Source organism: Dryobates pubescens, chromosome 42 (assembly GCF_014839835.1).
Source record: "Dryobates pubescens isolate bDryPub1 chromosome 42, bDryPub1.pri, whole genome shotgun sequence".
Taxonomy (NCBI): Eukaryota; Metazoa; Chordata; class Aves; order Piciformes; family Picidae; genus Dryobates; species Dryobates pubescens.
In genome coordinates, this window is record NC_071653.1 from 1,466,331 (window position 1) to 1,491,913 (window position 25,583).

At 56.4% G+C, this 25,583-nt stretch overlaps 1 protein-coding gene and 1 pseudogene across 1 annotated transcript; one reads left to right on the plus strand and one right to left on the minus strand.

Annotated features, from left to right (window-relative positions):
* Window positions 1-2,052: 2,052 nt before the first annotated feature.
* POLI (DNA polymerase iota) lies at window positions 2,053-6,465 on the minus strand. The gene is made up of 11 exons (XM_054177661.1): window positions 6,441-6,465; window positions 6,118-6,225; window positions 5,845-6,009; window positions 5,386-5,541; window positions 4,756-4,992; window positions 4,306-4,484; window positions 4,010-4,101; window positions 3,687-3,817; window positions 3,381-3,586; window positions 2,560-2,960; window positions 2,053-2,101 (listed from the first exon to the last, which is right to left on the minus strand). Exons 1-11 carry the CDS (start codon window positions 6,463-6,465, stop codon window positions 2,053-2,055), a joined length of 1,749 nt encoding a protein of 582 aa, XP_054033636.1.
* Window positions 6,466-6,834: 369 nt separating this feature from the next.
* The window catches only part of LOC128899279 (zinc finger protein 271-like), an 83,375-nt pseudogene continuing 64,626 nt past the window's right edge, over window positions 6,835-25,583 (plus strand).

The following is a 25,583-nucleotide window of genomic DNA, read 5'->3' on the forward strand; positions in this document are numbered from 1 at the left end:
AGCAAAAGCCTCAAGCTGTGCTCAGCTGCCAAACCCAAGGGAGCTGAACCTGGCCCCAAGAGAAAGGACCAAACTGAGCCAAGAGACTGATCCAACACCCAAGGCTGCACAAAACAACCAGCAAGAGCTTCAAGCAACAGCAGACCTGCAGCTGGGCTGCAGAGCTCTAGGGAAGAAAACCACTCCAGAAAGGCTCCCCTTCCTTTCCCTTCCCCCCTTCCCCTTCCTTTCCCTCCCCCCCTTCCCCTCTCCTCCTTCCCCCCCTTCCCCTTCCTTGTTCCTGCCCTCCTTCCCCCCCTTCCCCTTCTTTTTCCTCCTTTTCCTGCTCTCTTTTCCCTTCCTTTCCCTTTTCCTTCCCTCTTTCCCTTTCCTTTCCCTCTTTCCCCCCTTTCCCCCCCCCTCCCCTTCCTCCCCCATCCTTTTCCTCTTCCCCACCCCCTCCCCCCTTTTCCCCCTCCCCCTTTCTTACTTCCCAGCAATCCTCCAGGAACTTCCGCAGCATTTCCACCTTGGAGCCCAGAAAAGAAGCCTCCAAGGCCTCCTCTTCCTCCTCCTTTTCCTCTAGACCCCTTTGAACTCTTCTGGACCCCCCTTGGCCCCCCCCCACCCCGGATCCCCCTAGACCCCCCTGGACCCCTTTGAACCCCCCCTGGACCCTTTAAGACCCCTCCTGAACCCCTCTGAACCCCCCTGGTCCCCTCTGGACCCCACCTGGACCCCTTTGAACCCCTCCTAGACTCCTTTGAACCCCCCCTGGACCTATTAGGACCCCTCTGCCCCCCCCCCCGGGCCCCTTTGAACTCACCTGGACCCGCCCTGGACCCCTTTCAACCCCCCTAGACCCCTCCTGGATCCCTTTGAACCCCCCCCGACCACTCTGGACCCCCCCAGACCCCTCCTGAGCCCCTCTGGACCCCCCCTGAACCCCTTTGAACCCGCCCTGGACCCCTCTGGACCCCTCCTAGACCCCTTTGAACCCCTCTGGACCCACCCCGAACCCCTTTGAACCCTTCTGAACCCCCCCTGAACCCCTCTAGACCCCCCCTGGACCCCTTTGAACCTCTCCTAGACCCCTTAAGTTCCCTCTGGACTGCCCCTGGACCCCTTAGGTCCCCCATAGACCCCTGTGGACCCCTCCTGACCCCCCCTGGACCCCTCAGGACTGCCCCTAGACACCTTTGAACCCCCCCTAGACCCCTCCTGGATCCCTTAGGACCCTTCCTGGACCCCTTGGAACCCCTCTGGACCCCCTCTAGACCCCTTAGGACCTCCCTTGAACCCCTCTAGACCCCCCCGGACCCCTCAGACCCCCCCTGAACCCCTTTGAACCCCCCCCGGACCCCCCTGGATCGTTCCTGGACCCCTTTGAACCCCTTTGAACCCCCCTGGACCCCTTTGAACCCCCCTGGACCCCCCCCGGACCTCCCCCCCCGGGCCCAACCCAAGGCCTAGCAACCCCCCCCCTCCCCCCCACCTTTCTCCTTCGCCCCCCTCCCCAAACCCCCTCAGCACCTCCCCCGGCGTCTCCCCTTCCTCCCCCCCGAGCCCCTTCCCTCCCTCCCTTACCTCCGGGAGCTGCTTTCTGCCGCGGCCCCAGGCCCGGAGGTCGCCGCCGCTCCCCCCCAAGATGGCGGCCGCGGAGCTCCCCTCGGGGCGCCGGCGGCGGGAAAGCGGCCGGCGGCCCCTTCAGCTTCCCTCCCTTCGCAGGGCGCTTCGGAAGAGTTTGGGCTTCCCTCTCGCAGCTTTTTGCGCCTTTTTCGCCGCTTTTCGCCTCCCCGATTTAAGCCTCCGGGCCTCGGAGCGCCGACCCCCCCCCCGGCCCGGAGCGACCCCGGCCCGACCCCAAGATGGCGGCCGGGAGCCTGGGGGGGGCTCCGCTTTGGGCGGGCTTTGAGCTCCGGCTGCTTCCTGGCTGCCAGTAAGGCTTCCCGCGGGCATCGCCGGGCTGAAGGCGATCCCCTGACTCCCCCCAGTCGCTCCCAGTCCGTCCCAGTCCTCCCAGTTCCTAACTGGAGGCTTCAGAACCCTTCCCCCCCCGCGCCCCGCCCTCCATTAGGCCCCGGGGGAGGTTTCGCTGAGGTTGAAGGAGGTCCAGGAGAGGCTGCAAGGAGAGGTTTATTGGGGGGGAGGGGTTGGGGTGGCGGCCAAAGGGGGGCAGGAGGCGGCAAAAGGGGGGCAGGAGTCAAAGTGGTCTTCTCAAGGTGGTTTCTCCCCCACAGTGACCTCCCCAAGATGGCTTCCAGCCCATAATGACCTCCCCAAGATGGCTTCCAGCCCATAATGACCTCCCCAAGATGGCTTCCAGCCCATTCCAAGACCTCTCCCACCCCCTTCCAGGACCTCCAAGAACTCTTCCAACCCAACCCATGACCTCCAGGACCTCTTCCATGACCCCGAGAACCTCTCCCACCCCATCCCACGCCCTCCTTCCCCAAGCCCTTGGAGGGCCCAGCCGCCTTTGGGAGTCCTCTCCTTCCTCCTCCTCCTCCTCTCCAAAGCTACCTCCCAAGGTGTCCCTCCTTGGAGTTGTCTTCTCCTTGCCCCCCAGCTTGGAAGTACCTCCACAAAGTGTTGGCCTGGCTTGAGCCTGGAGCTCCTCTTCGCCCCCCAGGGCTCCTTGGAGCTCCTCTTCGCCCCCCAGGGCTCCTTGGAGCTCCTCCAGTTGGCCTCTGCCCTCCTGGCCTCTTCCATTCCACCAGCAGCTCCTCCTGGAGCTCTGGAGGGAGCTCAGAGAAGGTCTCCAGGTCCACCTCAGGAGGAAGTTCTTGCCTGCCAGGGGGCTCAGGACCTCCTCCAGCCAGGAGAGGACCTCCGGGAGGTGCCACCTGATCCTCTGGCCAGCTCTGGACCTCAAGACCTCCCAGCTTCTCCTCCCCAAGCTTCCTGCCTTTGGGGCTTGGAGGCCTGGAGAAGGTCTCCTGCCTGGAGCTCTCCTCCTCTCCACCAGCTGAGACATCATCCTGGGCCAACAAAAGAGAGACCGTGGAGAAGACCTCTCCCAGCCCCTTCCAGGACCTCCAAGATCTCTTCCATGCCCTCCAAGACCTCTCCCTACCTCCTTCATGACCTCCAAGACCTCTTCCATGCCCTCCAGGACCTCTCCCAACCCAACCCATGCCCTCCAAGATCTCTTCCATGCCCTCCAGGACCTCTCCCAACCCAACCCATGCCCTCCAAGATCTCTTCCATGCCCTCCAGGACCTCTCCCAACCCAACCCATGCCCTCCAAGATCTCTTCCATGCTCTCCAAGACCTCTCCCAACCTCCTCCATGCCCTCCAAGAGCTCTTCCATGCCCTCCAGGACCTCTCCCAACTCAACCCAGGACCTCCAAGCCCTCTCCCACGCCCTCCAAGGCCTCTCCCACCCCAACCTCCTTACCCTCAGGCCCTTCCCAGGCCCTCCTCCTCCCCAGGCCCTCTCCTGGAGGTAGAACCCAATGGACTCTTTGTCCTTCTTGGGGGCCTCTTGGAAGTTGCAGAAGGTGATGCTGAGGAGGCTCAGCTGGAAAGGGTGGGAGAGGTCAACCAGCTTCTGGAAGAGCTTCAGCAGGGCCTCCACCAAGGCCTGGAGGAGCTTGGAGCTACCTAGGAGAAGGGCCAGGACCAGGAAGGGTCAAGTTCTAGATGGTTCCAACCTCCTGGAGGTCCCTTCCAGGTTCTAGATGCCTCCAGCCCCATCTCCTACCTCTTTCAAGCCCCTGGAGGAGCTGGGGGGGGACAGGACACTGCCTGCTCTCCCTGGGGGACCTCTTCTCCTTGGTCACCTTCCTGATGGTCAACCTCATGGTCTGGGGTCTCCTCCCATCCTTCTTCACCCTTGGGGTGGCCCAAAGGAGAAGACTCCACCAAGACCTCTCCCAACCCAACCCAAGACCTCCAAGACCTCTCCCATGACCTCCAAGACCTCTCCCAACCCAACCCAAGACCTCTCCCATGACCTCCAAGACCTCTCCCAACCTCTTCCATGCCGTCCAAGCCCTCTCCCCACCCAACCCAGGCCCTCCTCACCTGGCCAAGAGGTCTGGGAGCAGCTCCTCCACCTTCCTCTTCACCTCCTGCACTGAGGAGCAGCTCCTGAAGGAGTCTTCCTCACTCAGAGACTGGGAAGGAGAAACCCAACCCTGCTGGGCCTCCAGGTGGAAGCCTTGGAGCTGCTCCAAGCCACCCACAGGAGGTGGTGGCCAAGGAGCCCCTGGAAGCTCTCCCAGAGCCTCAGGGCCCCTGCAGCCTTCACCACCCCTGAGGTGGACCTGGAGCTGGCCTCCAAGCTTTCCACCACCACCTCTGGACCTCCTCCTCCTCACCTGAGGTGGCCCTGAAGGGGTCACAGGAGCTTCATCCTCTCCATGGCTCAGCCTCTGGAGCTTCTGAGCTGCAGAAGGGCCAAAGGCCCTCTCCAGGAGTCCAAGGGGAACCTCCTGGAGCTCAGAGATGGTCCTCACCCCCAGCCTCTGGAGGCCTTGGGAGGTCTTGGGGCCAATCCCTGCAGGAGGCCAAGGGAGAAGGCCTTCAGGGAGGGAGCACCCAGCCAGGACCTCCTCCTCCTCAGGTCCTTCCAGGTGGGGTTGGAGGCCAAGGAGGACCTCAGCCAAGGGCCTCCTCCAGGGCCTGGAGGCCACCAGCTTGGAGCAACCTCCACCTCTGGTGGCCCTTTGGGGAGGAACCACCCAGTCAGGACCTCCTCCTCCTGGAGGACCTCCTGGGAGGTCCTCCCCCTCTCTCCCTCCCCCCCCCCCTGCCCCCCAAGGCCTCACCAGGAACCTTCTGGAGGTCCTCCAGGCCCTCCAGGAGGGCTGCAGAGCTCTCAGGCAGGAGGAGGGTTTGCTGGTTGGGCCTGAAGGTGCCAGAGACCAGCTTGGAGAGGACCTTGCTGGTGGCCACCCCAGCAGAGGCTGTGAGGCCCAAGGTGGAGGCCAAGGCCCTCCTGAAGTCTTCTGCCAGCTGGGAGCCCAGGAGCAACCTCAGGTGGTTGAGGTCCAAGAGGTTGAGAGCTGAGGAGGAGGAAGAGGAGGGAGGGAGGGAAGGGAGGACCTCAGAGCTCCAACCGCCCTCTAGGGAGGGCCTTGGAGGAGGCTCTCAGGGTCGAGAGGCTGGCAGGTGGTGGCCTCCAAAAGGTCCTTGCAGGGCTCCAGAGGGGATCAAGGAGGAGCTCCAGGAGGATCTGGCCCAGGACTGAGGAGCCTCAAGGTCCTCCATGAGGTTCTCCTTCTCTCTTAGGTCCTCCTTGACCTCCTCCTCCCTGACCTCCTCCTCCTCCCTGACCTCCTCCTTGACCTCCTCCTCCCTGACCTCCCCGAACCACCTGCAGACCTGGAAGGAGAAGACGACCTGAGGGGAGGGTGGGGAGAAGGCCCTGGAGGGGCCTGGAGGGAGGGGAGCCTCACCTTGGTGGTTGTAGATGTGGCCTGGGACAGGGAGGTGGAGAGGCCCTGGGGCCTGGAGGAGCTCCTGGAGCCTCCTCTCCACCAGCTGGGTGACGTCCAGAAAGGCCTCGTCCAGGCCCCGGCGCTCCACCAGGGGGCAGAAGGTCAGCAGGAGATCTGGGGAGGGAGGGGGATGAAGGGGGGAGGAAGGGGAAGGGGGAGGGGGAGGGGAGGGGGAGGGGAGGGGGGAGGGGAGGGGGAGGGGAGGGGGAGGGGAGGGGGAGGGGAGGGGGAGGGGAGGGGGAGGGGAGGGGGAGGGGAGAGGGAGGGGAGGGGGAGGGGAGGGGGAGGGGGGAGGGGGGAGGGAGGGGGGAGGGGGGGGGGAGGGAGGGGGGAGGGAGGGGGGAGGGAGGGGGGAGGGAGCCTCCACTTGAGGCCCTCTACCCTTCCCCTCCCCCTCCTGCTGGCCTTTCCCCCCACCTGTGACCTTGGAGGCCATCTCCCTGTAGGGCCTGAGGTCTTCTCCCCTGACCAGGGTGAGGTCAGGACATCTCCTGCAGGCCTCCTGCAGGCTCAGCAGCTTCGTCACCCCCTGCTCCCTGGCCTCATAGTTGGAGGTCACCACCAAGGCCTTCTGCTGGACCCCTGCGAGGGGTGGGGCAGGGCTGGGCCACCAGCAGAGGGCCTGCAGCTCGCCTTGGAGGTCCTCCAAGGCCTCTCCCATGACCCCCAAGCCCCCGGAGAGCTTCCTACCCAGAGGCCTTCCTCTCAGCCTGGGATCTCGAAGCATCTCCACTTGGGCGTAGAAGCAATCCAGGTCCAGGTGGACAATGACCCTGACCCGGCCAGGCCTGCTTGGACCTGCTCAGGGAGAGGACCCAACCCACTCCAGGGCCTTCACACCCTCTCCCAACCCTTGCCATGCCCTCAAAGACCTTTTCCAACCCATTCCAGGACCTCAAAGACCTCCCCAAGATGGCTTCCAGCCCAAGGTGACCTCCCCAAGATGGCTTCCAACCCATTCCAAGACCTCTCCCAACCCCTTCCAGGACCTCCAAGACCTCTTCCAACCCAACCCAAGATCTCCAAGACCTCTTCCATGACCTTGAGGACCTCTCCCAACCCACCCCAGGACTTCCAAGACCTCTTCCAACCCATCCCAAGACCTCTCCCAACCTCTTGCATCCCACTGACCTCCCCAAGATGGCTTCCACCCCACACTCTGATCTCCCCCAGATGGCTTCCAACCCATTCCATGCTCTTGAAGCCCTCTCCCAACCCACTCCAAGACCTCTTCCAAGCCAGCCCAAGACCTTCAAGCTCCATCCCAACCTCTTCCATGGCCTCCAAGCTCCCTTCCAACCCATTCCATGCCCTCCAAGACCTCTTCCAACCCCTTCCAAGCTCTCTTCCAACCTCTTCCATGCCCATTCCCTTCCAACCCATTCCAGGACCTTCAAGACCTCTTCCATGCCCTTCAAGGTCCCTTCCAACCCATTCCATGCTCTCCAAGGCCTCTTCCATGCCCTTCAAGGCCTCTCCCAACCTCTTTCATGCCCTTGAGGGCCTCTTCCAGCCCCTTCCAAGCTCTCTCCCAACCCCTTCCACCCCCTTCAAGCCTCCCTTCCCACCCCTACCCCCACCCTCCTCCTTCCTCTCATCCTTCTCTCCCCATTCCCCCTCTCCTCTTTTCCACCTCCCCCTTCCCCTCTCCCCCTCCTCCTTCCATCCCCACCTTCCCTCCTCCCCCTACCCGCCCCCCCCCCCCCCTCCCTTGCCCGGCCGCGGCGCCTACGCGAGGCCGGGGATCCGGCGCGGCCTGCACCTTCCCCTCCCTCCTCACCCGCAGCCGCCGGCTCCAGCCACCGCCGCTGCCCTTCCTCCTCTTCCTCCTCCTCCTCCTCCTCCTCGTCCTCCTCCCTCGCCTCCGGCCGCGGCTCCATAGCTGCCGTAGGGCTCAGCCTCTCCCCCCGGCTCCCTCCCGGGGCCTCCCTCCGCGGCTCCGGCCGCGACCGGAAGTGGCTGCGGCGGGACCGGGCCGGGGCTGCGGCGGGGCCGGGCCGGGGCCGGGGCTGCGGCGGGACCGGGCCGGGGCCGGGGCTGCGGCGGGGCCGGGCTGGGGCCGGGGCTGCGGCGGGGCCGGGCCGGGGCCGGGGCTGCGGCGGGACCGGGCCGGGGCTGCGGCGGGGCCGGGCAGGGGCCGGGGCTGCGGCGGGGCCGGGCCGGGGCTGCGGCGGGGCCGGGCCGGGCCGGGGCTGCGGCGGGGCCGGGCCGGGGCCGGGCCGGGGCTGCGGCGGGGCCGGGCCGGGGCCGGGCCGGGGCTGCGGCGGGGCCGGGCCGGGGCCGGGCCGGGGCTGCGGCGGGGCCGGGCCGGGCCGGGGCTGCGGCGGGGCCGGGCCGGGGCCGGGCCGGGGCTGCGGCGGGGCCGGGCCGGGGCTGCGGCGGGGCCGGGCCGGGGCCGGGGCTGCGGCGGAGCTGGGCTGGGGCCGGGGCTGCGGCGGGGCCGGGCCGGGGCCGGGCCGGGGCTGCGGCGGGGCCGGGCCGGGGCCGGGCCGGGGCTGCGGCGGGGCCGGGCCGGGGCTGCGGCGGGGCCGGGCCGGGGCCGCGGCGGGGCCGGGCTGGGGCTGACTCGGTCCCTACCGGCCCCCGGGGAGGCTCCGAGGGGCAGCGGAGGCTCCCTTAAGGCCTCGGTGTGGTCCCTAGGGGGAGTCCGAACCCTCTCCCCCGAGCTCGGTCCCGGGGCTCGCTGAGGGCTGTCAAGAGGCTGCCCCGGGGGGGAGGGCAGAGAGGCTCCGAGAGGGCTTCAGCCCCCGGGGGGGAGGGCAAAGAGGTCCCAGGGGGGGCTCCGAGAGGGCTTCAGCCCCGGGGGGAGGGCGAAGAGGTCCTGGAGGGAGGGTGAGGAAGCTCCGGGGGGGCTTCAGCGCCGGGGGGAGCAGAAGGGACCCCCAAGGGGAGGGCAAAGAGGTCCTGGGGGGGGAGGGCAGAGAGGCTCCGAGGGGGGCTTTCCTAGCCATCCCCCTTAAGCCCCTCGGTGGGCGGTGCTAGGACCCTGCGCGGCCTTAAGCCCCTCCTAGCCCCCCAGACCCTGCCCAATTCAAGCCCCTCCTAGCCCCCGTGAGCCTAAGCAGGCGGCGCTAGGACCCTGCCCAGCCCAAGCCCCTCACAGTAGCTGCCTGAGCTGGGTTTAAGCTGCCTGAGCGTGGTTTAAGCTGCCCGAGCAGGCCTGGGAGTGGCCTGAAAGCCACCCCAGAGGGCTTGGAAGGGTAATGGGAGGTGGCCTAAAGTGGGACTGAGGTGGCTCAAGTAAGGCTGAGTGGCCAGGAGCTGGGCTTAAAGTGGTGGAATGAACTCAAGGTTGCCCTAAACTGGGCCTAAAGTGGTGGAATGGGCTGGAAGGTGCCCTAAAGTGGGCTTAAAGTGGTGGAATGGACTCAAAGCTGCCCTAAACTGGGCCTAAAGTGGGCAAATTAAATCAGAATTGCCATAACTTGGCCATTTTAGGCTCAGATTAAGTCAGAATTGCCCCAGTTTGGCCATTTTAGGCCTAGATTAAGTCAGAACTGCCCCACTTTGGCCATTTTAGACCCAGATTAAGCCCATCTTTACCCTAATCTGGGCCTAGAATGGCCCAATTAGGTCAGACTTGCCCCAATTTGGCCACTTTAGGCCAAGTCTAAGTCAAGTTTTACCCCAGTTTGGCCATTTTAGGCCCTCAAGGTGCCAGAATTTGGACACTTTAGGCCTAGCTCTACCTCAAAGCCCAACCCTGCACTCTGCAAGTCTCAGCACTGCTGTGTCCAGCAGGGACAGGGCTGGGATTGTCCTGTCCTGGGCCCTGGGGAGTCCACCCCTGGAATGCTGAGGTCAGTTTTGGGCCCTTGATTCCAAGGACTTTGAGGGTCTGGAGCAGGTGCAGAGAAGGGCAAGAAAGGTGGGGCAGGGTCTGGAGAGCAGGGCAGAGAGGAGCAGGTGAGGGAGCTGTGGGTGTTTAGTGTGGAGAAGAGGCTGAGGGGAGACCTCCTTGGCCTCTGGAGCTGCCTGCAAGGAGGCTGCAGTGAGGTGGGGGTTGGGCTCTTGTGCCTAGTCTCAGGTGCTAGCAGGAGAGGAAGTGTCCTGAAATTGTGGCAGGGGAGGCTTAGGTTGGAGAGGAGGAGGAATGAGTTTGGTGCCAGAGTGGTCAGGGCCTGGCAGAGGCTGCCCAGGGAGGCAGTGGAGTGGCCATGCCTGGAGGTGTTGCAGCAAGGGGTGGCCATGGGGCCATGGTTTGGTGTCCCTGGTGGTGTTGGGGCTGGCAGTTGGCCTCAGTGCTCAGAGAGGTCTTTCCCAGGCCAGGCAATTGTGTGGCTGTGTGAGGAAGCTGCCCCAGAGCCAATGCATCTTAGGTGCTGGAGGTGCTGGCAAGAATGGGAGATGGGAGAGAGTCCTGTGGGGAGGGGAAAGGTTTGGGTTTGCCCTCTGGGCTCCTAGTCTGCCCTTGGGATTGCCTGGGATTCTTGCTAGCAGTGCTGTCTGTTGCCTGTCACGAGGCTAATTGCCTGTGGGAGGTGCGGCAACCTGGTTCAGGAGCGACATGGTGACCACACCCCAGGTCACTCGGTCCATCAGCATGCAGACACCAATGTGGTGGATGGCAAAAGGCATTTATTGCCAGGTGTCATCACATGTTATAACCTGGGTTTACAATGCCATTTCCATCTGCTTGCATCATGACCTGGGCACTATTGGCTATTAGGGGAGACCTTATCTATCCGTACAGTGTGTGATCTTCCGGCCGCCGGACCCTGGCTATCCACAATTCCCCCCTCTCTATACATAACTAGAGTACTTAAAATATAATGATCCCTATATATATAACTAAATTAACTAAAATATAACAATCCTAAACAATTCTATTCCAGTGTTAGTTCAGTTTGAGTATCTCTAATTCCAGGGTTTGCTGGAATCTTAAGTGAATGTTCTCGTTTAGAGTGCTTATGGCTAGGCTTAGACTGGTGCTTTTAGTGTTACTCTCAGATTTTACCTTCAAGGCTTGGTGAGGACCTACTGGCACTGGATCATTCTGAATCTGCTCCTTCTTCATAGTAATCAACCCACCTCTGTCCTTTCCTGTTTCATCATACTGAAATCCCCAACACCTCCCTACAAGCCAACTGGGGTCCTGAAATTGGGTGACATTCAGGCTCCATTTGTTACAGTTACACCTAGAAACGTGAAGCGTTCCCTGAGCGTCTATAGCAAGCCCCACCTCCGGTCTGCATACAACAGGGTTCCAGGATACATTTAAGTAGGGGTCGAGGGGCTTTCTGATCCACATGGGGGCAATTGTCTCACAACCCCAGTATGCACAAAAGTAGTGTCCTGGCCGATTGCAATACGGTTTTCCAGGGTTGGATCTAGGGCACATGTAAAACGGTGGGGCTTCCCTCTCACACACTCCCTTCGCGTTCACTAACACACATTGTAACCTTAAAACTGGGGGCTCCTGTTGTTATTATAGTTCTCACGACCGTGGATCGTTCCCCTTGAGACAATGTCCATTTGAATGGTTGATGGGCCTGGTGACTGCGGTAATCTGATTCTGCCCGTCCCACAGCAATAGGTCCTAGAATCAAGATCACACAAAGGCATTGTAGCTCCCCTCCGCGGAGGCTATTTTGCTGTTGTCTATGTTCTTCCAGTGTGGGGCTCCCAGGCTTGGATAGGGTGCTTGCTGACTTGTTGAGTTCTCTTGCCACCGGGGTATACTGGTCAAGGGGGTGTCTGATGATCCAGTCCTGTGAACAGAAACTCACAGCCCCGTCAAAAATCGATCTACAAGTTTGCTTTATATCAAATGGGAGCCTGTCATTTATTTTCCTCCAATCTGTCAGAGGGATTTTTTCCCTTCACGATTCTACCCCCATTTCCTCCTCCTCTGAGCTGTAATCAGATGGGAGCCTGTGGTAGGTTGAGAGAGGGCCTAGCTCTCCCTCCCCCACAAAGAAAGAGACCACAGCTAAACTCAGTCGGAGAAGCAAAGCTATATTTACAAGCACATATAGAAAGCAGGTTATATATAACACAATCTATACAGGTATTTACAAAATATATACAGAAATATACAGCAAAGAAAAATAACACAACAAAATTCCCTTCTCAAGGAGGGTTTCCCTCCCTGTAACCCTCTCTCTCCCCCCCTACCTCCCTTTTTTCCCAAAAAGGGGTTAGAGAGAGAAAGAAAGGCAGTTAGTAAGGAAAGGAGATGTTATTAGGCTTGAAAAAGCACATGCAGAATTAGTTTTGCTTATCTCAAGGTCAGCTTCACTTAGTTTGCTGAGAAGCAGGCAGGCAGAGCAGCAGATCAGGCTGGCACGGCAGAACAGGCTGAAACTCCCAAAAATTCCAACTGCCCTACAACTTAAAGTTGCATTCTGCCCATCTACCAATGAAATTAGTTTAGAATATCTCAGTGTTTTTGTTTTGGTACCAAAACATTCAGCCAGAGTGTTCCCAACACTGTCTCTCTCTTAAAGGCACAACCTCAAACGGTCACAGAGCCGCTCGTCCCAGCTAGTGTCTGAGCCGGAGTCAGAGCTCGACTGACTGCTTACTTCTGGGTCCCTGTACTGTTTTGTTGTGCTTTGGCCCTGCCCGCTTCCCTTGCGGGTGGGCTGTTCCCTCCCCATTGGCTCATCCCACCTCCTGCTCGGAGTCTGGTCCCTCCCGCTCCCCTTGTGGGCGGGTTGCTCCCTCCTCCTTGGCTCGTCCCGCCTTCCACTCGGCGGGGTGTTTTCCAGATGGTCACTCTGATTGGCTCTCCGCCCCTCGCTCACACCCACCTCCCCTCCCCGCTTGTCTCCACAGCCTTTGTCCTTCTCACTCCCCTTCCTGCTTGCGAGCGCACGTTAGTTGCAGCGCCTCCTCCCTGCTCCCGCCCCGAGCATCCTCGCCCCGCCCTTCCCTTTGTTTGTCGTTGCCATCTTTGGGTGTGTAGGGTGGTGGCCTCGACCTCGCTTTGGCTCCCCTGGCTTCCTCAAGCAGCTCACCCCAAGAGGGCAGGGCGCAGCTCTGTTCCTCCTTAGGGGGGCTGGGGCTCGGGGGTTGAGGGGGTGGGGGTTTTAGGGACGGAGGGGGTGTGCAGCTCTCCCATGGTTGTTTAAACTCCGCAGAACCATCACTGTCTGGGAGGAGCTGAGTCTGCGTGGCCGCCCTGACTCCCAGTTTTGGAGCAGCCAGTAAATATTCTCTTGCTGCCTTCCAGGTTTGCTGCTGCTGCATAGCTTTCGGCAGAGCCTGCCCAACTCTCCCCCACGACTTAAGATGTTTCCCACAGCCCGAGGACTTTGTCTCCTCGGATAACGCTTTAGTGCACTTCTCCCGCACCTCCGGGTGGAGAACATCCACCGGCTGGTCAATGACCCCAAGTTGTACAAGCCTTGCAACAGTGAGAGTAAAATCTTTAGGCTTACAATCAATACCCCACTGCTTATGTAATTGTGATACGACCTTCATGAGAGCTTCCATGCTCTCCACGGGTCCTGGGGAATCTGACTCTTCACAACGCGACCATCACAAGGGTTCCCCTGCCCCTGTGGGTCCTTCAGAACTTGTATCCTCTATTCCTTGCGGGTCCTGGGGAATTTTGATACGACTCTTCACAAGGGGTCCCCTCCCCCTTGGAGTTCCATTGGAGCGTCCTCCCCGCTGGGCTGGTCCAGCCGCTCCGGCCGCCGTTCACCCGAATCCAGGCGGATTCCGGGGTTTTCGGCACCACTTGTTGCCTGTCGCAAGGCTTGTTGATCTTCTCTTGGGGAGTGGGCAGCAGAGGTGTGTGCAGGGCAGAGCTGAGCACAGAGTGGGTGTGGTGGGGGCAGGGCCAGGGAGGAGAGTTGGGACCAGAGCAAGATGTGCTGGCAAATGCAGCTGCAGGCAGCAGAGCCCTGGTCAGGCAGTGGGAGGAAGCTTTAGGCAAGGCCTGGGAGAGGCTGTGTGGAGGCAGCTGTGTTGTGGTGCTGACCTGCAGCTGTGTGCTGGGGGTTGTGTGCTGGGCAAGGAGCTGAGTCTGCAGTTGTTGAGGCCTCCCATCTTGATCAGCCCTGGCTGTGTGCTGTGGCTGTGCTGCTGGGCTTGGGAGCTGCCCCCAGCAAGGCTGAGCTGTGCTGTGTGGTCCTGGGCAGTGCTGAGCCATCCCTTGCAGGTCAGTGCTCTCTGAGCCCTTTGCTGCTCTCTTGCAGGGGCTGAGTCCTATCTCCCCTGTTTGCTGAATAGCAGTTTGCAGATCTGTCCCTTGGAGCAGCCCAACAGGTAAGAAACCCAGAGTGGGTTAACAGCAGGATCCTAGGTCCCCAGGGCAGCTCCCAACCTCCTCCACCTCCTCCTGTCCAGCATATTTCATCTCTCCAGGAGCTCTGAAGCACATCAGGTGTTGTGGGAGTTGAGGAATGCTCCAGGCTGCTGGGGGTCAGTTGTGAGCAGGAGGTGATGTTTGGGGGTTGGGATCTGGAGGGTGGTGGGAGAAGGTTAAAGGTGGTTTGGTGTTCCTTGGTCAGTGCTGCTGCCTTCATTGTCTGAGCCAGGGGAGATCAAAGGACAGGGCCTGGGCCAGGAACTACTCTGCCTATGCCACCAGGCTCAAGGAGAGTGGGACAAGACCACTTGTAAGTTGTAGGGTAGCTTAGGGCACTGATCAGAGGAACCTGGGGTCTCAGCACAGGTATTAGAGGTCTGTGCCCACACTGTGGCAGAAACTGAAGGTTTGAGGTCCCCTCTGCATTCTCTCCTCCAGCTGGGTGTTGGGAGGTTTGGGGATTCAGGGACTGTCTTGACCCAGGCAGGATCTGAGAGTTTGAGGTCCTGGACTCAGGTGCTTCCATCTTTCCTATTGCAGAGCTGTGACCCCTTCCTGCCACAGTATGGCCTCACAGAAGGACCCAGACAAAAGCTGGGAGGAGAAGCAGCACCACCCAGAGATCAAGTTGGAGAAGCCCAAGTGCAGTCCCAAGGCAGAGGAGGAGGAAAAAGAGGAGAAGATGGAGGATGATGTTGTGAAGAATGATGACTATGAAGAGGAGGATGATGATGATGATGAAGGTGACCACGATGAGGGGGAGGAATGTATGGAGGAGGATGAAGCCAGAGGAGGTCCCTCAGTGTTACTGAAACAGCTGAATCAGTGCCTTGAGTGTGGGCAGAGCTTCCCAGGTAGCTCAGAGCCAGTGAAGCACCGCTGCCCCCAACCTGGCACCCGGCCCTTCGTCTGTGGTGACTGTGGCAAGAGGTTCAGCTGGAACTCAAAGCTCATCCAGCACCGCCGCACCCACACTAGAGAGAAACCAGTCACCTGTGCTGACTGCGGCCAGAGCTTCACCCAGCGCTACCACCTCACCCAGCACTGCCTCACCCACACTGGCGAGAAGCCCTTCTCTTGTGACAGCTGTGGCAAGCGCTTCAGGGAGATCTCTCGTCTTAGGCAACACAACCTCACCCACACCACTGAGAAGGCCTTCAGCTGCAGGGACTGCGGCAAGAGCTTCAAACACAGCTCCACTCTCACCATCCATCGCCGCATCCACACCAGAGAGCATCTGTTCCCCTGTGCTGAGTGCATTAATCCAGCAACAACTCATCCACAGCGGTGAGAAGCCCTACAGCTGTGCCGACTGCGGCAAGAGCTTCACCACCAAGGGCACTCTCACTGAGCACCGTCGTGGGCACACTGGTGAGAAGTCTTTCAGCTGTGCTGAGTGCGGTAAGGCCTACAGCCGTAGGGGCACTCTCGTTGACCACCACCGCACCCACACCGGTGAGAAACCTTTCACCTGTGCTGACTGTGTTAAGCGCTTCAGCCAGAGGGGCAATCTCATTGGTCACCGCCGCACCCACACCGGTGAGAAGCCTTTCACTTGTGCTGCTTGCGGTAAGAGCTTCACCCAGAAAACAGGCCTCAACAACCACCGCTGCACCCACACCAGAGAGCAGCCTGCACTGGGGGGGTGGGGGGGGCACACATCCACCTAGAATCTGTTGGGTAATCGTGACCCCTCTGAGAGAGCCTTTCCAGCACCAAAATCATCCCTTTTTCCTTTGCACTTCTCAGGGACAGGGGGCACCAGCAGCAGCAAACACCTCCTGCCCTTCTGAACACCAATTATTGCTAATGAGAACAATTACAGTGCTGAGTCGGCACAGCTGGAGCTCCCAGTGGAGCTGGGCAGGGCTTTGCCAGGGTCTGTCTGGTCCTTCCCCAATGCTTTGTGTCTCCCTGGGGGAAGAAATCCTCTGTCCATTGACCAATTGTGTCAATAAACCCCCAAAGTTACCCAAATCCTCTCTGTTTGCTTTTATTTCAGATATCCCTGCCTCAGTGCCCAAATTTTGGGGGCATTTGCTCCCAAGGGATGGGGTGGAGCTGTGTGTCCAGCTCAAGGAGGAGAAAATGAGGTTCTCAGAGGAGTCCTGAGTGGCATCTCGGAGGCATTCTTCAGGGGCTTTCAGGTGATCTTAGGTGTTTGGGATTTGGATGGTCCTAGGACTGACTTTTGGGATCTTTGGAGGGTGCAGGGGGAAGCTCATGGAGATCTTTGGAAGAACTCAGAAAGCTTCTGTTGGCTTTCCACTCTGGGGCTGGAACAGGTTGCAGAGCTGAGAAGAGGTTAAGCTGCCTGTTCCCCCCAAAACAGAAAGGAGAGAAAAATAACACACACACGAATCAAAAAACCCTCTGGGTTGAGATAAGGACTTGAGACAGCATCAACAGAGCTGAATCCAAAGGAGATCCCATAATGCACACTGACCTGAGGCTGTTTGCAGAAAGAAGCACAGCAGTGAGCAGCAGCAGCCAGGAGTTAAACCCCTGCAGCCCTCCCCCTCAGCAAAGAGCCAGCACCTGAGAGCCAGAACCCAACAGCAGCAAGCAGAACAGGAAGCCTCTCATGTTGCAATCTGAACTTCAAGCCCTGTAGTACTTTGCTCCAGCCAGCACTGCCCCTGTGAAGGTGGCATGAGGCAGGGTGGAGTAATGGCAGTAAATTTTCAACTTAACCTTTGATATTCCCAGGCCCTCATTCTGTGCCATCTGCACCATGCCCAGCAGCAATCAGCAGCACACCTCAGGCACTGTCCATTCTCACTCCACAGGAGGTGGCTTTGCAGGACCCAGAGGGCTGCTCACTGCAGGTGCTCTGCAGCTCCACTCTGTTCCAGCACAGTCTGCATCAGTCCATGCCCAGTCCAAATGCTGCAAATTCTGGGGCTGTGTTTCCACCTCTGGGGCAATCTGAGTCCAGTGACTCCTTCCATGCCTCCAAGTGAAAGCAAACTGTGGCTTGCATCCCAGTACTCAGCTTCCAACACATCCAGGTGTGGGGATCCTGCTGTCACACCAGAAACACAGATGGGTTCCACCCCTCAGGGTTTGATGGTGTCAGAGCACTCTGGGCACCTGTATCTACTAAAGCTTTATCCTCTCATGGGTTCAACTTGCCAGGCCATTGCTTCTGTACAGTCCAACAAACCAATTTGTGTCTCCCCTCCATCTGGTTGGAGGCAGAGCCCCTCTAAGTGCCGGCTGCTGCTTGTTGGCCGCAACAACCCCATGCAGTACTACAGGCTGGTGTCAGAGTGGCTGGAGAGCAGACAGACAGAAAGTGACCTTGGTGGTACTGGCTGGTAGTAGGCTGAACATGAGCCAGCAGTGTGCCCAGGTGGCCAAGAAGGCCAATGGCATGCTGGCCTGTATCAGGAACAGTGTGGCCAGCAGGAGCAGGGAGGTCATTCTGCCCCTGTACACTGCACTTTTTAGGCCACACCTTGAGTCCTGTGTCCACTTCTGGGCCCCACAATTTAGGAAGAATGTTGACTTGTTGGAAGGTGTCCAGAGAAGGGCAACAAAGCTGGGGAGGGGTCTGGAGTACAAGTCCTATGAGGAGAGGCTGAGGGAGATGAGGTTGCTTAGTCTGGAGAAGGGGAGGCTCAGGAGAGACCTTATTGCTGTCTGCAACTACCTGAAGGGAAGTTGTAGGTCTCTTCTCCCAGGCAACCAGCACCAGAACAAGAGGACACAGTCTCAAGCTGCACCAGGGGAGCTTTAGCCTGGATGTTGGGAAGAAGTTCTTCATAGAGGGAGTGATTGCCCATTGGAATGTGCTGCCTGTAGAGGTGGTGGAGTTGCCATCATTGGGGCTGTTAGGAGGAGACTTGATGGGTTGCTTGGTGCAATGGTTGAGTTGATTAGATGGTGTTGGATGATGGGTTGGACGTGATGATCTTGAAGGTCTCTTCCAACCTGGTCTATTCTATTCTATTCTATTCTATTCTATTCTATTCTATTCTATTCTATTCTATTCTATTCTATTCTATTCTATTCTATTCTATTCTGTGGACAGACCAAAAGGGTTGGTGCCTGAGAGAAAAGAAGCCCAGAGAAATAAAGGGTTGGTACACAAAAAAGAAAAGAATCTCAGAGAAAAAAAGGGTTGGTGCCTGAGAAAAAAAGAAGTGCAGGGAATAAAAGATTTGGTGCCCAAGAATAAAGAAGCCCAGAGCATAAAAGGGTTGGTGCCTGAGATAAAAGAAGCCCAGAGAAAAAAAGGGATGGTGCCTGAGAGAAAAGGGGAGCAGACAAGAAAAGGGTCTGTGCCAGAGAAGAAAGAAGTACACAGAATAACAGGGTTGGTGCCCAAGAAAAAAGAAGTGCAGGGGGAAATAGGGTTGGTGCCTGAGAAAAAAGAAGAGCAGAAGAAAAACGTCTTGGTGCCCCAGAGATAGAAGGTGAAGAGGAAAAAAGGTTGATGCCTGAGTAAAAAGAAATGAAGCAAATAAATATTTGGTGCCTGAGAAGAAAGAAGCACAGAGAATAAAAGGGTTGGTGACTGAGAAAAGAGAAGTGCAGGGAATAAGAGTGTGAGTGCCCGAGGAAAATAGAGCAGGGAATAAAATAGTTGGTGCCCAAGAAATAAGAAGTGCAGAGAAAAAAAGGGTTGGTGCCTGAGAGAAAAGAATTGCTGAGGAAAAAATGTTTGGTGCCCGAGAAAAAAGAAGTACAGAGAAAAATGTGTTGGTGCCGAAAGAAAACAAGAGCAGAGAATGAAATTGTTTGTGCCCAAGGAATAAGAAGCCCAGAGCAAAAAAGGGTTGGTGCACAAAAATAAGACTCTCAGAGATAAAAAGGGTTGGTGCCCGAGAAAAAGCAGCCCAGGGGGAAAAAGGGTTAGTGCTGGATAAAAAAGAAGCATAGAGGAAAAAAAGGGCTGGTGTCCAAGAAAAAGGAAGTGCAGAGAATGATAGGGTCAGTGCCCAAGAAAAGAGAAGTGCAGGGAAAGAAAGGCTTGGTGTCCAAGAAAAAAGAAGTGCAGAGAAAAAAACATTGCTGTGTGAGAAAAAAAGAAGTACAAAGGAAAAAAATGGTTGGTGCCCAAGAAAAAAGGAGCAGAGAATAAACTAGTTTGTGCCTGACAAATAAGAAGCTCAGAGAAAAAAAGAGTCGGTGGCCGAGAAAAAAGAAGCGCAGGGAAAAATAATGTTGGTGCCTGAGAGAAAAGAAGTGCAGAGAAAAATGTGATGGTACCTGAGAGAAAACAAGAGAGAGAACAAAATTGTTGGTGCCCAAGAAATGAGAAGCGCAGGGAATAAAAGTGTTGGTGCCTGAGAGAAAAGAAGTGCTGAGAAAAAATGTGTTCATGCCCAAGAGATAAAAAGCAAAGAGAAACAAAGGGTTGGTGCACAAGTGAGAAGGAGAGCAGAGGAAAAAAGGGTTGGTGCCTGAGGAAAAAGAAGGGCAGAGGACAAAAGGTTTGGTGCCCAACAAAAAATAAGCACAGAGAAAAAAGTGTTGCTGCCTGAGAAGAAAGAAGTGCAGGGAATAAAAGGGTTGGTGCCTGAGAGAGAAGAAGCCCAGAGAAAAAAAAATGGTTGGTGCACAAAGAAAAAAGAAGGTCAGAGAAAAAAGGTGTTGGTGCCCAAGAGAAAAGAGGAGCAGAGTTGAAAAGGGTCTGTGCCCAAGGAAAAAGAAGCTCAGAGAAGGAAAGGGTTGGCACCCGAGAGAAAAGAAGTGCTGAGGAAATAAGTGTTGGTGCTGGAGGAAAAAAAAAAGCAAAGGGGAAAAAAGGGTTGGTGCCCTAGAGAAAAAAAAATGATTGGTGGCCAAGAAAAAAGAAGCACAGAGGAGAAAAGGCTGGTGCCCAAGGGAAAAGAAGTGCAGAGGAAAAAAATGTTGGTGCCAGAGGAAAAAGAAGATCAGAGGAACAAAGGGTTGGTGCCCAAGAACAAAGAAGCACAGAAAATAAAGGTTGGTACCCAGAAGAAAAGAAGCACAGAGTAAAACCAGGGTGGTTCCCATAAAAAACAAGATCAGAGAAACAAAGGGCTGGTGCCCAAGGAAAAAGAAGGCCAGAGGAAAGAAGGGTTGGTGCCCAAGAAAAACAAGCATAGAGAAAAAAGTGTTGGTGCCTGAGAAAAAAGAAGTGCAGGGAATAAAAGGGGAGGTGCCCAGAAAAAGAGAAGCGTAGAGGAAAGAAGGGTTGGTGGCTGAGCAAAAGAAACAGAAAGAATAAAAACAATGGGTGCCTGAGAAACAAGAAGTGCAGGGAATAAAGGGGTTGGTGCTGGAGAAAAAGGAGGCACAGAGGAAAAAGGGTTGCTGCCTGAGAAAAAAGATAGTAGAGGAAAAAATGTTTGGTGTGAGAGAAAAAAGATGCACAGAGGAAAAACCAGTCGGTGCCTGAGAGAATAGAATCACAGGGAATAAAAGAGTTGGTGAACGAGAGAAAAGGGAGCACAGAGAATAAAAGAGTTGGTGCCTGAGAGAAAAGAAGTGCAGAGGGAAAATGGTTGGTGCCCAAGAAAAAAGAAGTACAGAGAAAAATGTGTTGGTGCTCGAAAGATAGCAAGAGCAGAGAGCAAAATGGTTGGTGCCCAAGGGAAAAGAAGCACAGAGGAAAAAATGGTTGGTGCCTGAGAATAAAGAAGTACAGAGAAAAATGTGCTGGTGCCCGTAAGAAAACAAGAGCAGAGAATCAAAGGGTTGGTGCCCGAGGAAAAAGACTTGCAGGAGAAAAAATGGTTGATGCCTGAGAGAAAAAAGCACAGAGAAAAAATGGGTTGGTGCCTGAGAAAAAAGAAGTGCAGGGAACAAAGGGTTGGTTGTGGGAAGAGAGTTGGTTTCGGATAGCTTGAGAAGACTCCAGGGAAGATTTGCCTTTGCTGGAATTAGAGAGAGCTATGTTTTGTCTTTGACTCTGAGAGAAGCTGAGCAGCGTTTGGTGGGATGTGTTACAATATTGGTTTGTTGTTTTGACCTATTGTCTGCCTGTGGTGGGCTGTGCCCATCCTGGGAAAAAAACAGGGAGGGGAGGGCTCATGAGAGGGGTTTTTCCCTCCCTGGAGGGAGTGTTTCCTCCCCTGGGAAACTGACTTGGTCTGTTCCACTTCCTCCACTCCTTGTCCAGCAGGGGTATAAGAGGGAGGAGAATTGCAGACATTGCTCTCTTTAGAATAGAATAGAATAGAATAGAATAGAATAGAATAGAATAGAATAGACCAGATTGGAAGAGACCTTCAAGATCATCGTGTCCAACCTATCATCCAACACCACCGAACCAACTAATCCATGCAACCAAGCACCCCATCAAGTCTCCTCCTGAATACCTCCAGTGATGGTGACTCCACCACCTCCTCGGGCAGCCCATTCCAATGGCCAGTCACTCTCTCTGTATAGAACATCTTCCAAACCTCCAGCCTAAACCTCCCCTGGTGCAGCTTGAGACTGTGTCCTCTTCTTCTGGTGCTGGTTCCCTAGGAGAAGAGATCAACCTCTACCTGTCTACAACCTCCCTAAAGGCAGCTGTAGAGAGCAATAAGGTCACCCCTGAGTCTCCTCTTCTCCAGGCTAAGCAACCCCAGCTCCCTCAGCCTCTCCTCACAGGGCTGTGTTCCAAACAGCTTTGCTGCCCTTCTCTGGACACACTCCAGTAAGTCAACATCTTTCCTAACCTGAGGGGCCCAGAACTGGACACAGGACTCAAGGTGTGGCCTAACCAGTGCAGTGTACAGGGGCAGAATGACTTCCCTGCTCCTGCTGGCCACACCGTTCCTATACAGGCCAGGATGCCATTGGCCCTCTTGGCTGCCTGGGCACACTGCAGGCTCATGTTCAGCCTACCATCAACCAGCACCCCCAGGTCCCTCTCTGCCTGGCTGCTCTCCAGCCACTCTGACCCCAGCCTGTAGCACTGCATGGGGTTGCTTGTGGCCAATGTGCAGAACCTGGCACTTGGATGTGTTCAATCTCATGCTGTTGGACTCTGCCCATCTGTCCAGCCTGTCGAGGTCCCTCTGCAGAGCCTCTCTACCCTCCAGCAGATCAACTCCTGCCCCCAGCTTGGTGTCATCTGCAAATTTACTGATGATGCACTCAATGCTCTCATCCAGATCATCAATAAAGATCATGTGGCCAATGTGCAGATGTATATTGCCTGTTAGGTATTGACTGATAGCCCTGTGTCATCCTGGTTTAAAACATCCTTGCTGGATAGTAGTCTAAGACTGTGACTGGAATCTCAGGAGTAATGTGATTTACTGTATTCTGATTGTCCCCTGGTACTCTGCTCTGGTGAGGCCACAGCTCAAGTGTTGTGTCCAGTTTTGGGCACCTCAATCCAAGAGAGATGTGGAGATGCTGGAGCCAGTGAAGAGGAGGGCAGGGAAGCTGGGGTAGGGCCTGGACAATAAATTCTGATGAAGAGTGACTGATGGAGGCTGAGGGAATACCTCGTGGCTCTCTACAGGTGCCTGAAAGGACATTGTGGAGAAACCTTGATGTTGGTCTCTTCTCACAGGTAATTAGCAACAAAACAAGAGGGAACAGCCTTAAGCTGCAACAGGGGAGGCTTGGACTGGACAGTATGAAATATTTTTTGTCACTGGAAGAGTGGTCAGGGACTGGAATGTGCTGCCCAGGGAGGTGGTGAAGTCTCCAACCCTGGTTGTATTATAAAGGTGGTTTGGATGTGGTGCTTGGAGATACGATTCATGGGTGACCCTTGGAGAGTAGGGTTCTGGGTTGGACTTGGTGATCCTGAGCATCTTTCACAACCTGAATGATTCTGTGGTTCTGTGACACTTCTACCAATTTCTAAGATTCTTAGTGATTCTATTTGCTGTCTTTAGCCTGTAGTTTATTGTCCCTGTGCTGGTAGATGGCATCTTGCATATGCCTCACTTGCTGAAACTTCATCTTCTGTTCAGTCAGCCAGGGTTCTTGTTTTGCACTTCAGAGGCTGTGTAGACTTAATTTGTCTTCTAAAATCTGTTTGGGCATTCATCCCAGCTCTTGAAGGGAAAGAACTGCAGGCATAGGTGTAATGGGTTGGGGCAGATCCCCTCCCCACCACAGGCAGAAATAACGACTCAGACAAACGGATTGCAAAAGTGATGAAAGTTTAAATAGAAAGCAGTGAATGTTACAGAAAACCCAAAGCGCAGTGACAAAGAAAGATCCCATCCCCACCTGAGAGTGCATCCAAAACCCCCAGGGCTCCTTCTTCCCCCTCCTTCTGCTGGGCTAGTCTCAGCTGGCCAGGCCTGAGACTGCCCATCCCCCTGTGGCCTTGGGCCCAATCAGGCCCATGGCCGGGAGATCTCTCCCCCAGTTACCAAGTCTCGGAGAGGGAAGGAAAGAGGAAGTGCCAGACCCCACCGCAAAATTTATAGTGGTGCAAGGGATTATGGTAGAAATACCTAATTTCCTGAGTCCACCCACTGGGATGGACTTCTGGACACAGGAAACACCCCTGTAGCAGAGGGCACCCAGCCCAAACTACGACAATAGGACAGTGTAGGAGAGGCTGCAGTAGGGATGGCGAAGGGCTCTGGCAAGGCTGAGAGGTCCAACAGGCCCAAGAGCTTTGTCCCCTTGGCTCTGGCAGTTGCCTCTGCCACCAAGGCCTGTGAGGAGAAACTTGGCTTTGAGGCTTTCAGGTTCTTCTATTGCAAGGGCAGTGGTCAGGGCTTGGCCTTTCTGCTTCCTAGACCAAAGGCAAGTTTTTCTCCCCTGCACTTTGCCTTTGTCTCCCTGCAATCCTAGCCTCTAACAAGCTGCTCTAACGAGTCCCTGGGGAGCCTTTGTCAGTAACAAGCCTCAGTGAGGCCAATCAGTGCTTCAAGGTACTTTGGAGTTTGCCTCTGCCTTGGACTTGTTGAGAGGCTTCTTGGCAGTACCTTGGCAGAGTCTCCTGGCAGTACCTAAGGATGATGTAATCAGCCCCAAATACTCCATGGGGCTCATTAAATACTGCTGAACCTCTCATTATTGCCAAGGTTTCTGCAGCTAATTGGAGAGGTTTTTATTGCACAAAGCATCTGATAAAAAGTATTTTTAAAGGTACAGTTCATTCCTTTTCAGCAGGAGCTGTCTCTTTGCAAGCAAACCACAGCAAACCCTGTCAAGGTCCTACCCTGGTCACTGCTCATCCTCACTCCTCACTGCCCCCAGCAGAGCCCAGAGCCACAGGTGAGGGAGAGGATCTACCTTGCCAGGGACTGGGGCTCAGGGCTTGGCCCTTTGGATCAATGAAACCCCTCCAGGTTTCCTCAGCAGCAGAGCCACCTTGAGCTGCTTGTCCTGACCTGTCAGCACTGCCTCAGTTCTCTGCTCTCACCAGGGCCTGGAGATGCTTCAGTGTCTCCAGTGATGCTTCCCTTGCATCCACTGTCTCCTTCTTCTCTAACCAGACCCTGGGGACCCTATCCCAGTATGCTTCACTGGGACCCATTAATTGTAGAAGAAACTTCAGAGTTTGAATCTGACTTTGACTTCTGGAGAGGTTTCATCAGCTTCTCAATCTCTGAGGTTCATGGACTTGGCAGCACAGCCACCAGAGTGCGCCTTTAAAATACCTGGGCTGGTTCTGTTGTTCTGAGCCAGGCCAGGCTCCTGGTCTGGAAGGAGCGGCTGGCAAGCAGGCAGTGCTGCAGGAGACAGCTCTGGCCAGGAGCAGCTCCTCTGCACAGCACAGCAGGGCTGAGGACACTGACAGAGGATCTCAGGGAGATGAGGAAGGCAGAGAGAGCTTCAAGGTGTCCGGGACTGGGAGGGTGACTGAGAGCTCACTGGAGCAGAAGTCACTAAGGTCACTGACAGAGTGAGGCTGTGGGTGCAGGACACTGCAGCTCTAGCTCCTGCAGGCATCTCCATCTCAGCAGCTGATGCTCTGCTGAAGGCTCCTGGAGTGTGGACACAGAAGGAGGACCAAAGCCCTTCAGTTCCATCCTGTGAGCAGCAGTGAGCAGAGCTGGGGAAGGAGAAGGCTTCACCCCCATTCCCTCTGCCTGTAGTGAAGAGGGAGGTTATTGCTTTATTACTTATGACTTATGATTTATGAAAATTAATTTTTTATTATAATTATAAAATTGTCAATAACCGATGAATCACCAACTTATATACATGTTCTAGTGCACGTTCGTGAAATATATCCCATAACTGGCTTAGTATTATGATTAGAACTTATTTGAGCTAATTACAAGCTATTTCTGTATTTATATGCAAGAAGGGTGCAGTTCCGCCGCTTGGCCACTAGATGGCGACTCGACGGGACGTGCGCAGCTTCTGGTCGAGCTCAGACGGAGCTTTGTCCTGTGTGCCGCCGGTTCGAGACTGGGGTCTCGCAGAGCTGGCGTGCACGAGAGGACGGGCTGGTAGGGCTGGTCCGGAGACGAGCTGGCCCTCAGAGTTGATCCGCACCACACGGCGGGACGGCGATCGCCGGCAGACTTGCCTGGGGGACGCGGCGGTACGCGGATCTGCAGGGGCGGCCCCGGGAACGAGGAATATCGGCGGGGCGGACCCGGCTCGGCAAGTTCTCTCAGGCAGCAGCTTCTCGTTTGCTGGGCTCAAAGCAACAGCAGGATACCCGGAGCGGTCCGGGGGGGAGTTCAGTGCAGTGTAAGCACGAATGCTGCTGAGGAATCCCTGGAGTTAACAGGGCTCGGAGCGGCACGTGGCGCTCTTCTCTCCACTGTAGTGGGGTTAAGCAATTGTGCGGGGACCTGGCACGGTCAAGTCCCTTCTCCCCGATAATTAGGCAGATCTTACCCTCGGGGGTTGATCCAGTCCATGCAGTAGCGACGGGGGGGTTCCTCTCCCGGTCAGTGTGACTGGCTGTGGCAACGCTAGCTTCTCAGCTCAGCGTGGTATCCTTCCTCTATGGAAATAATTCCTCCAGTCGCTTCTCACATGCAGATGCCTT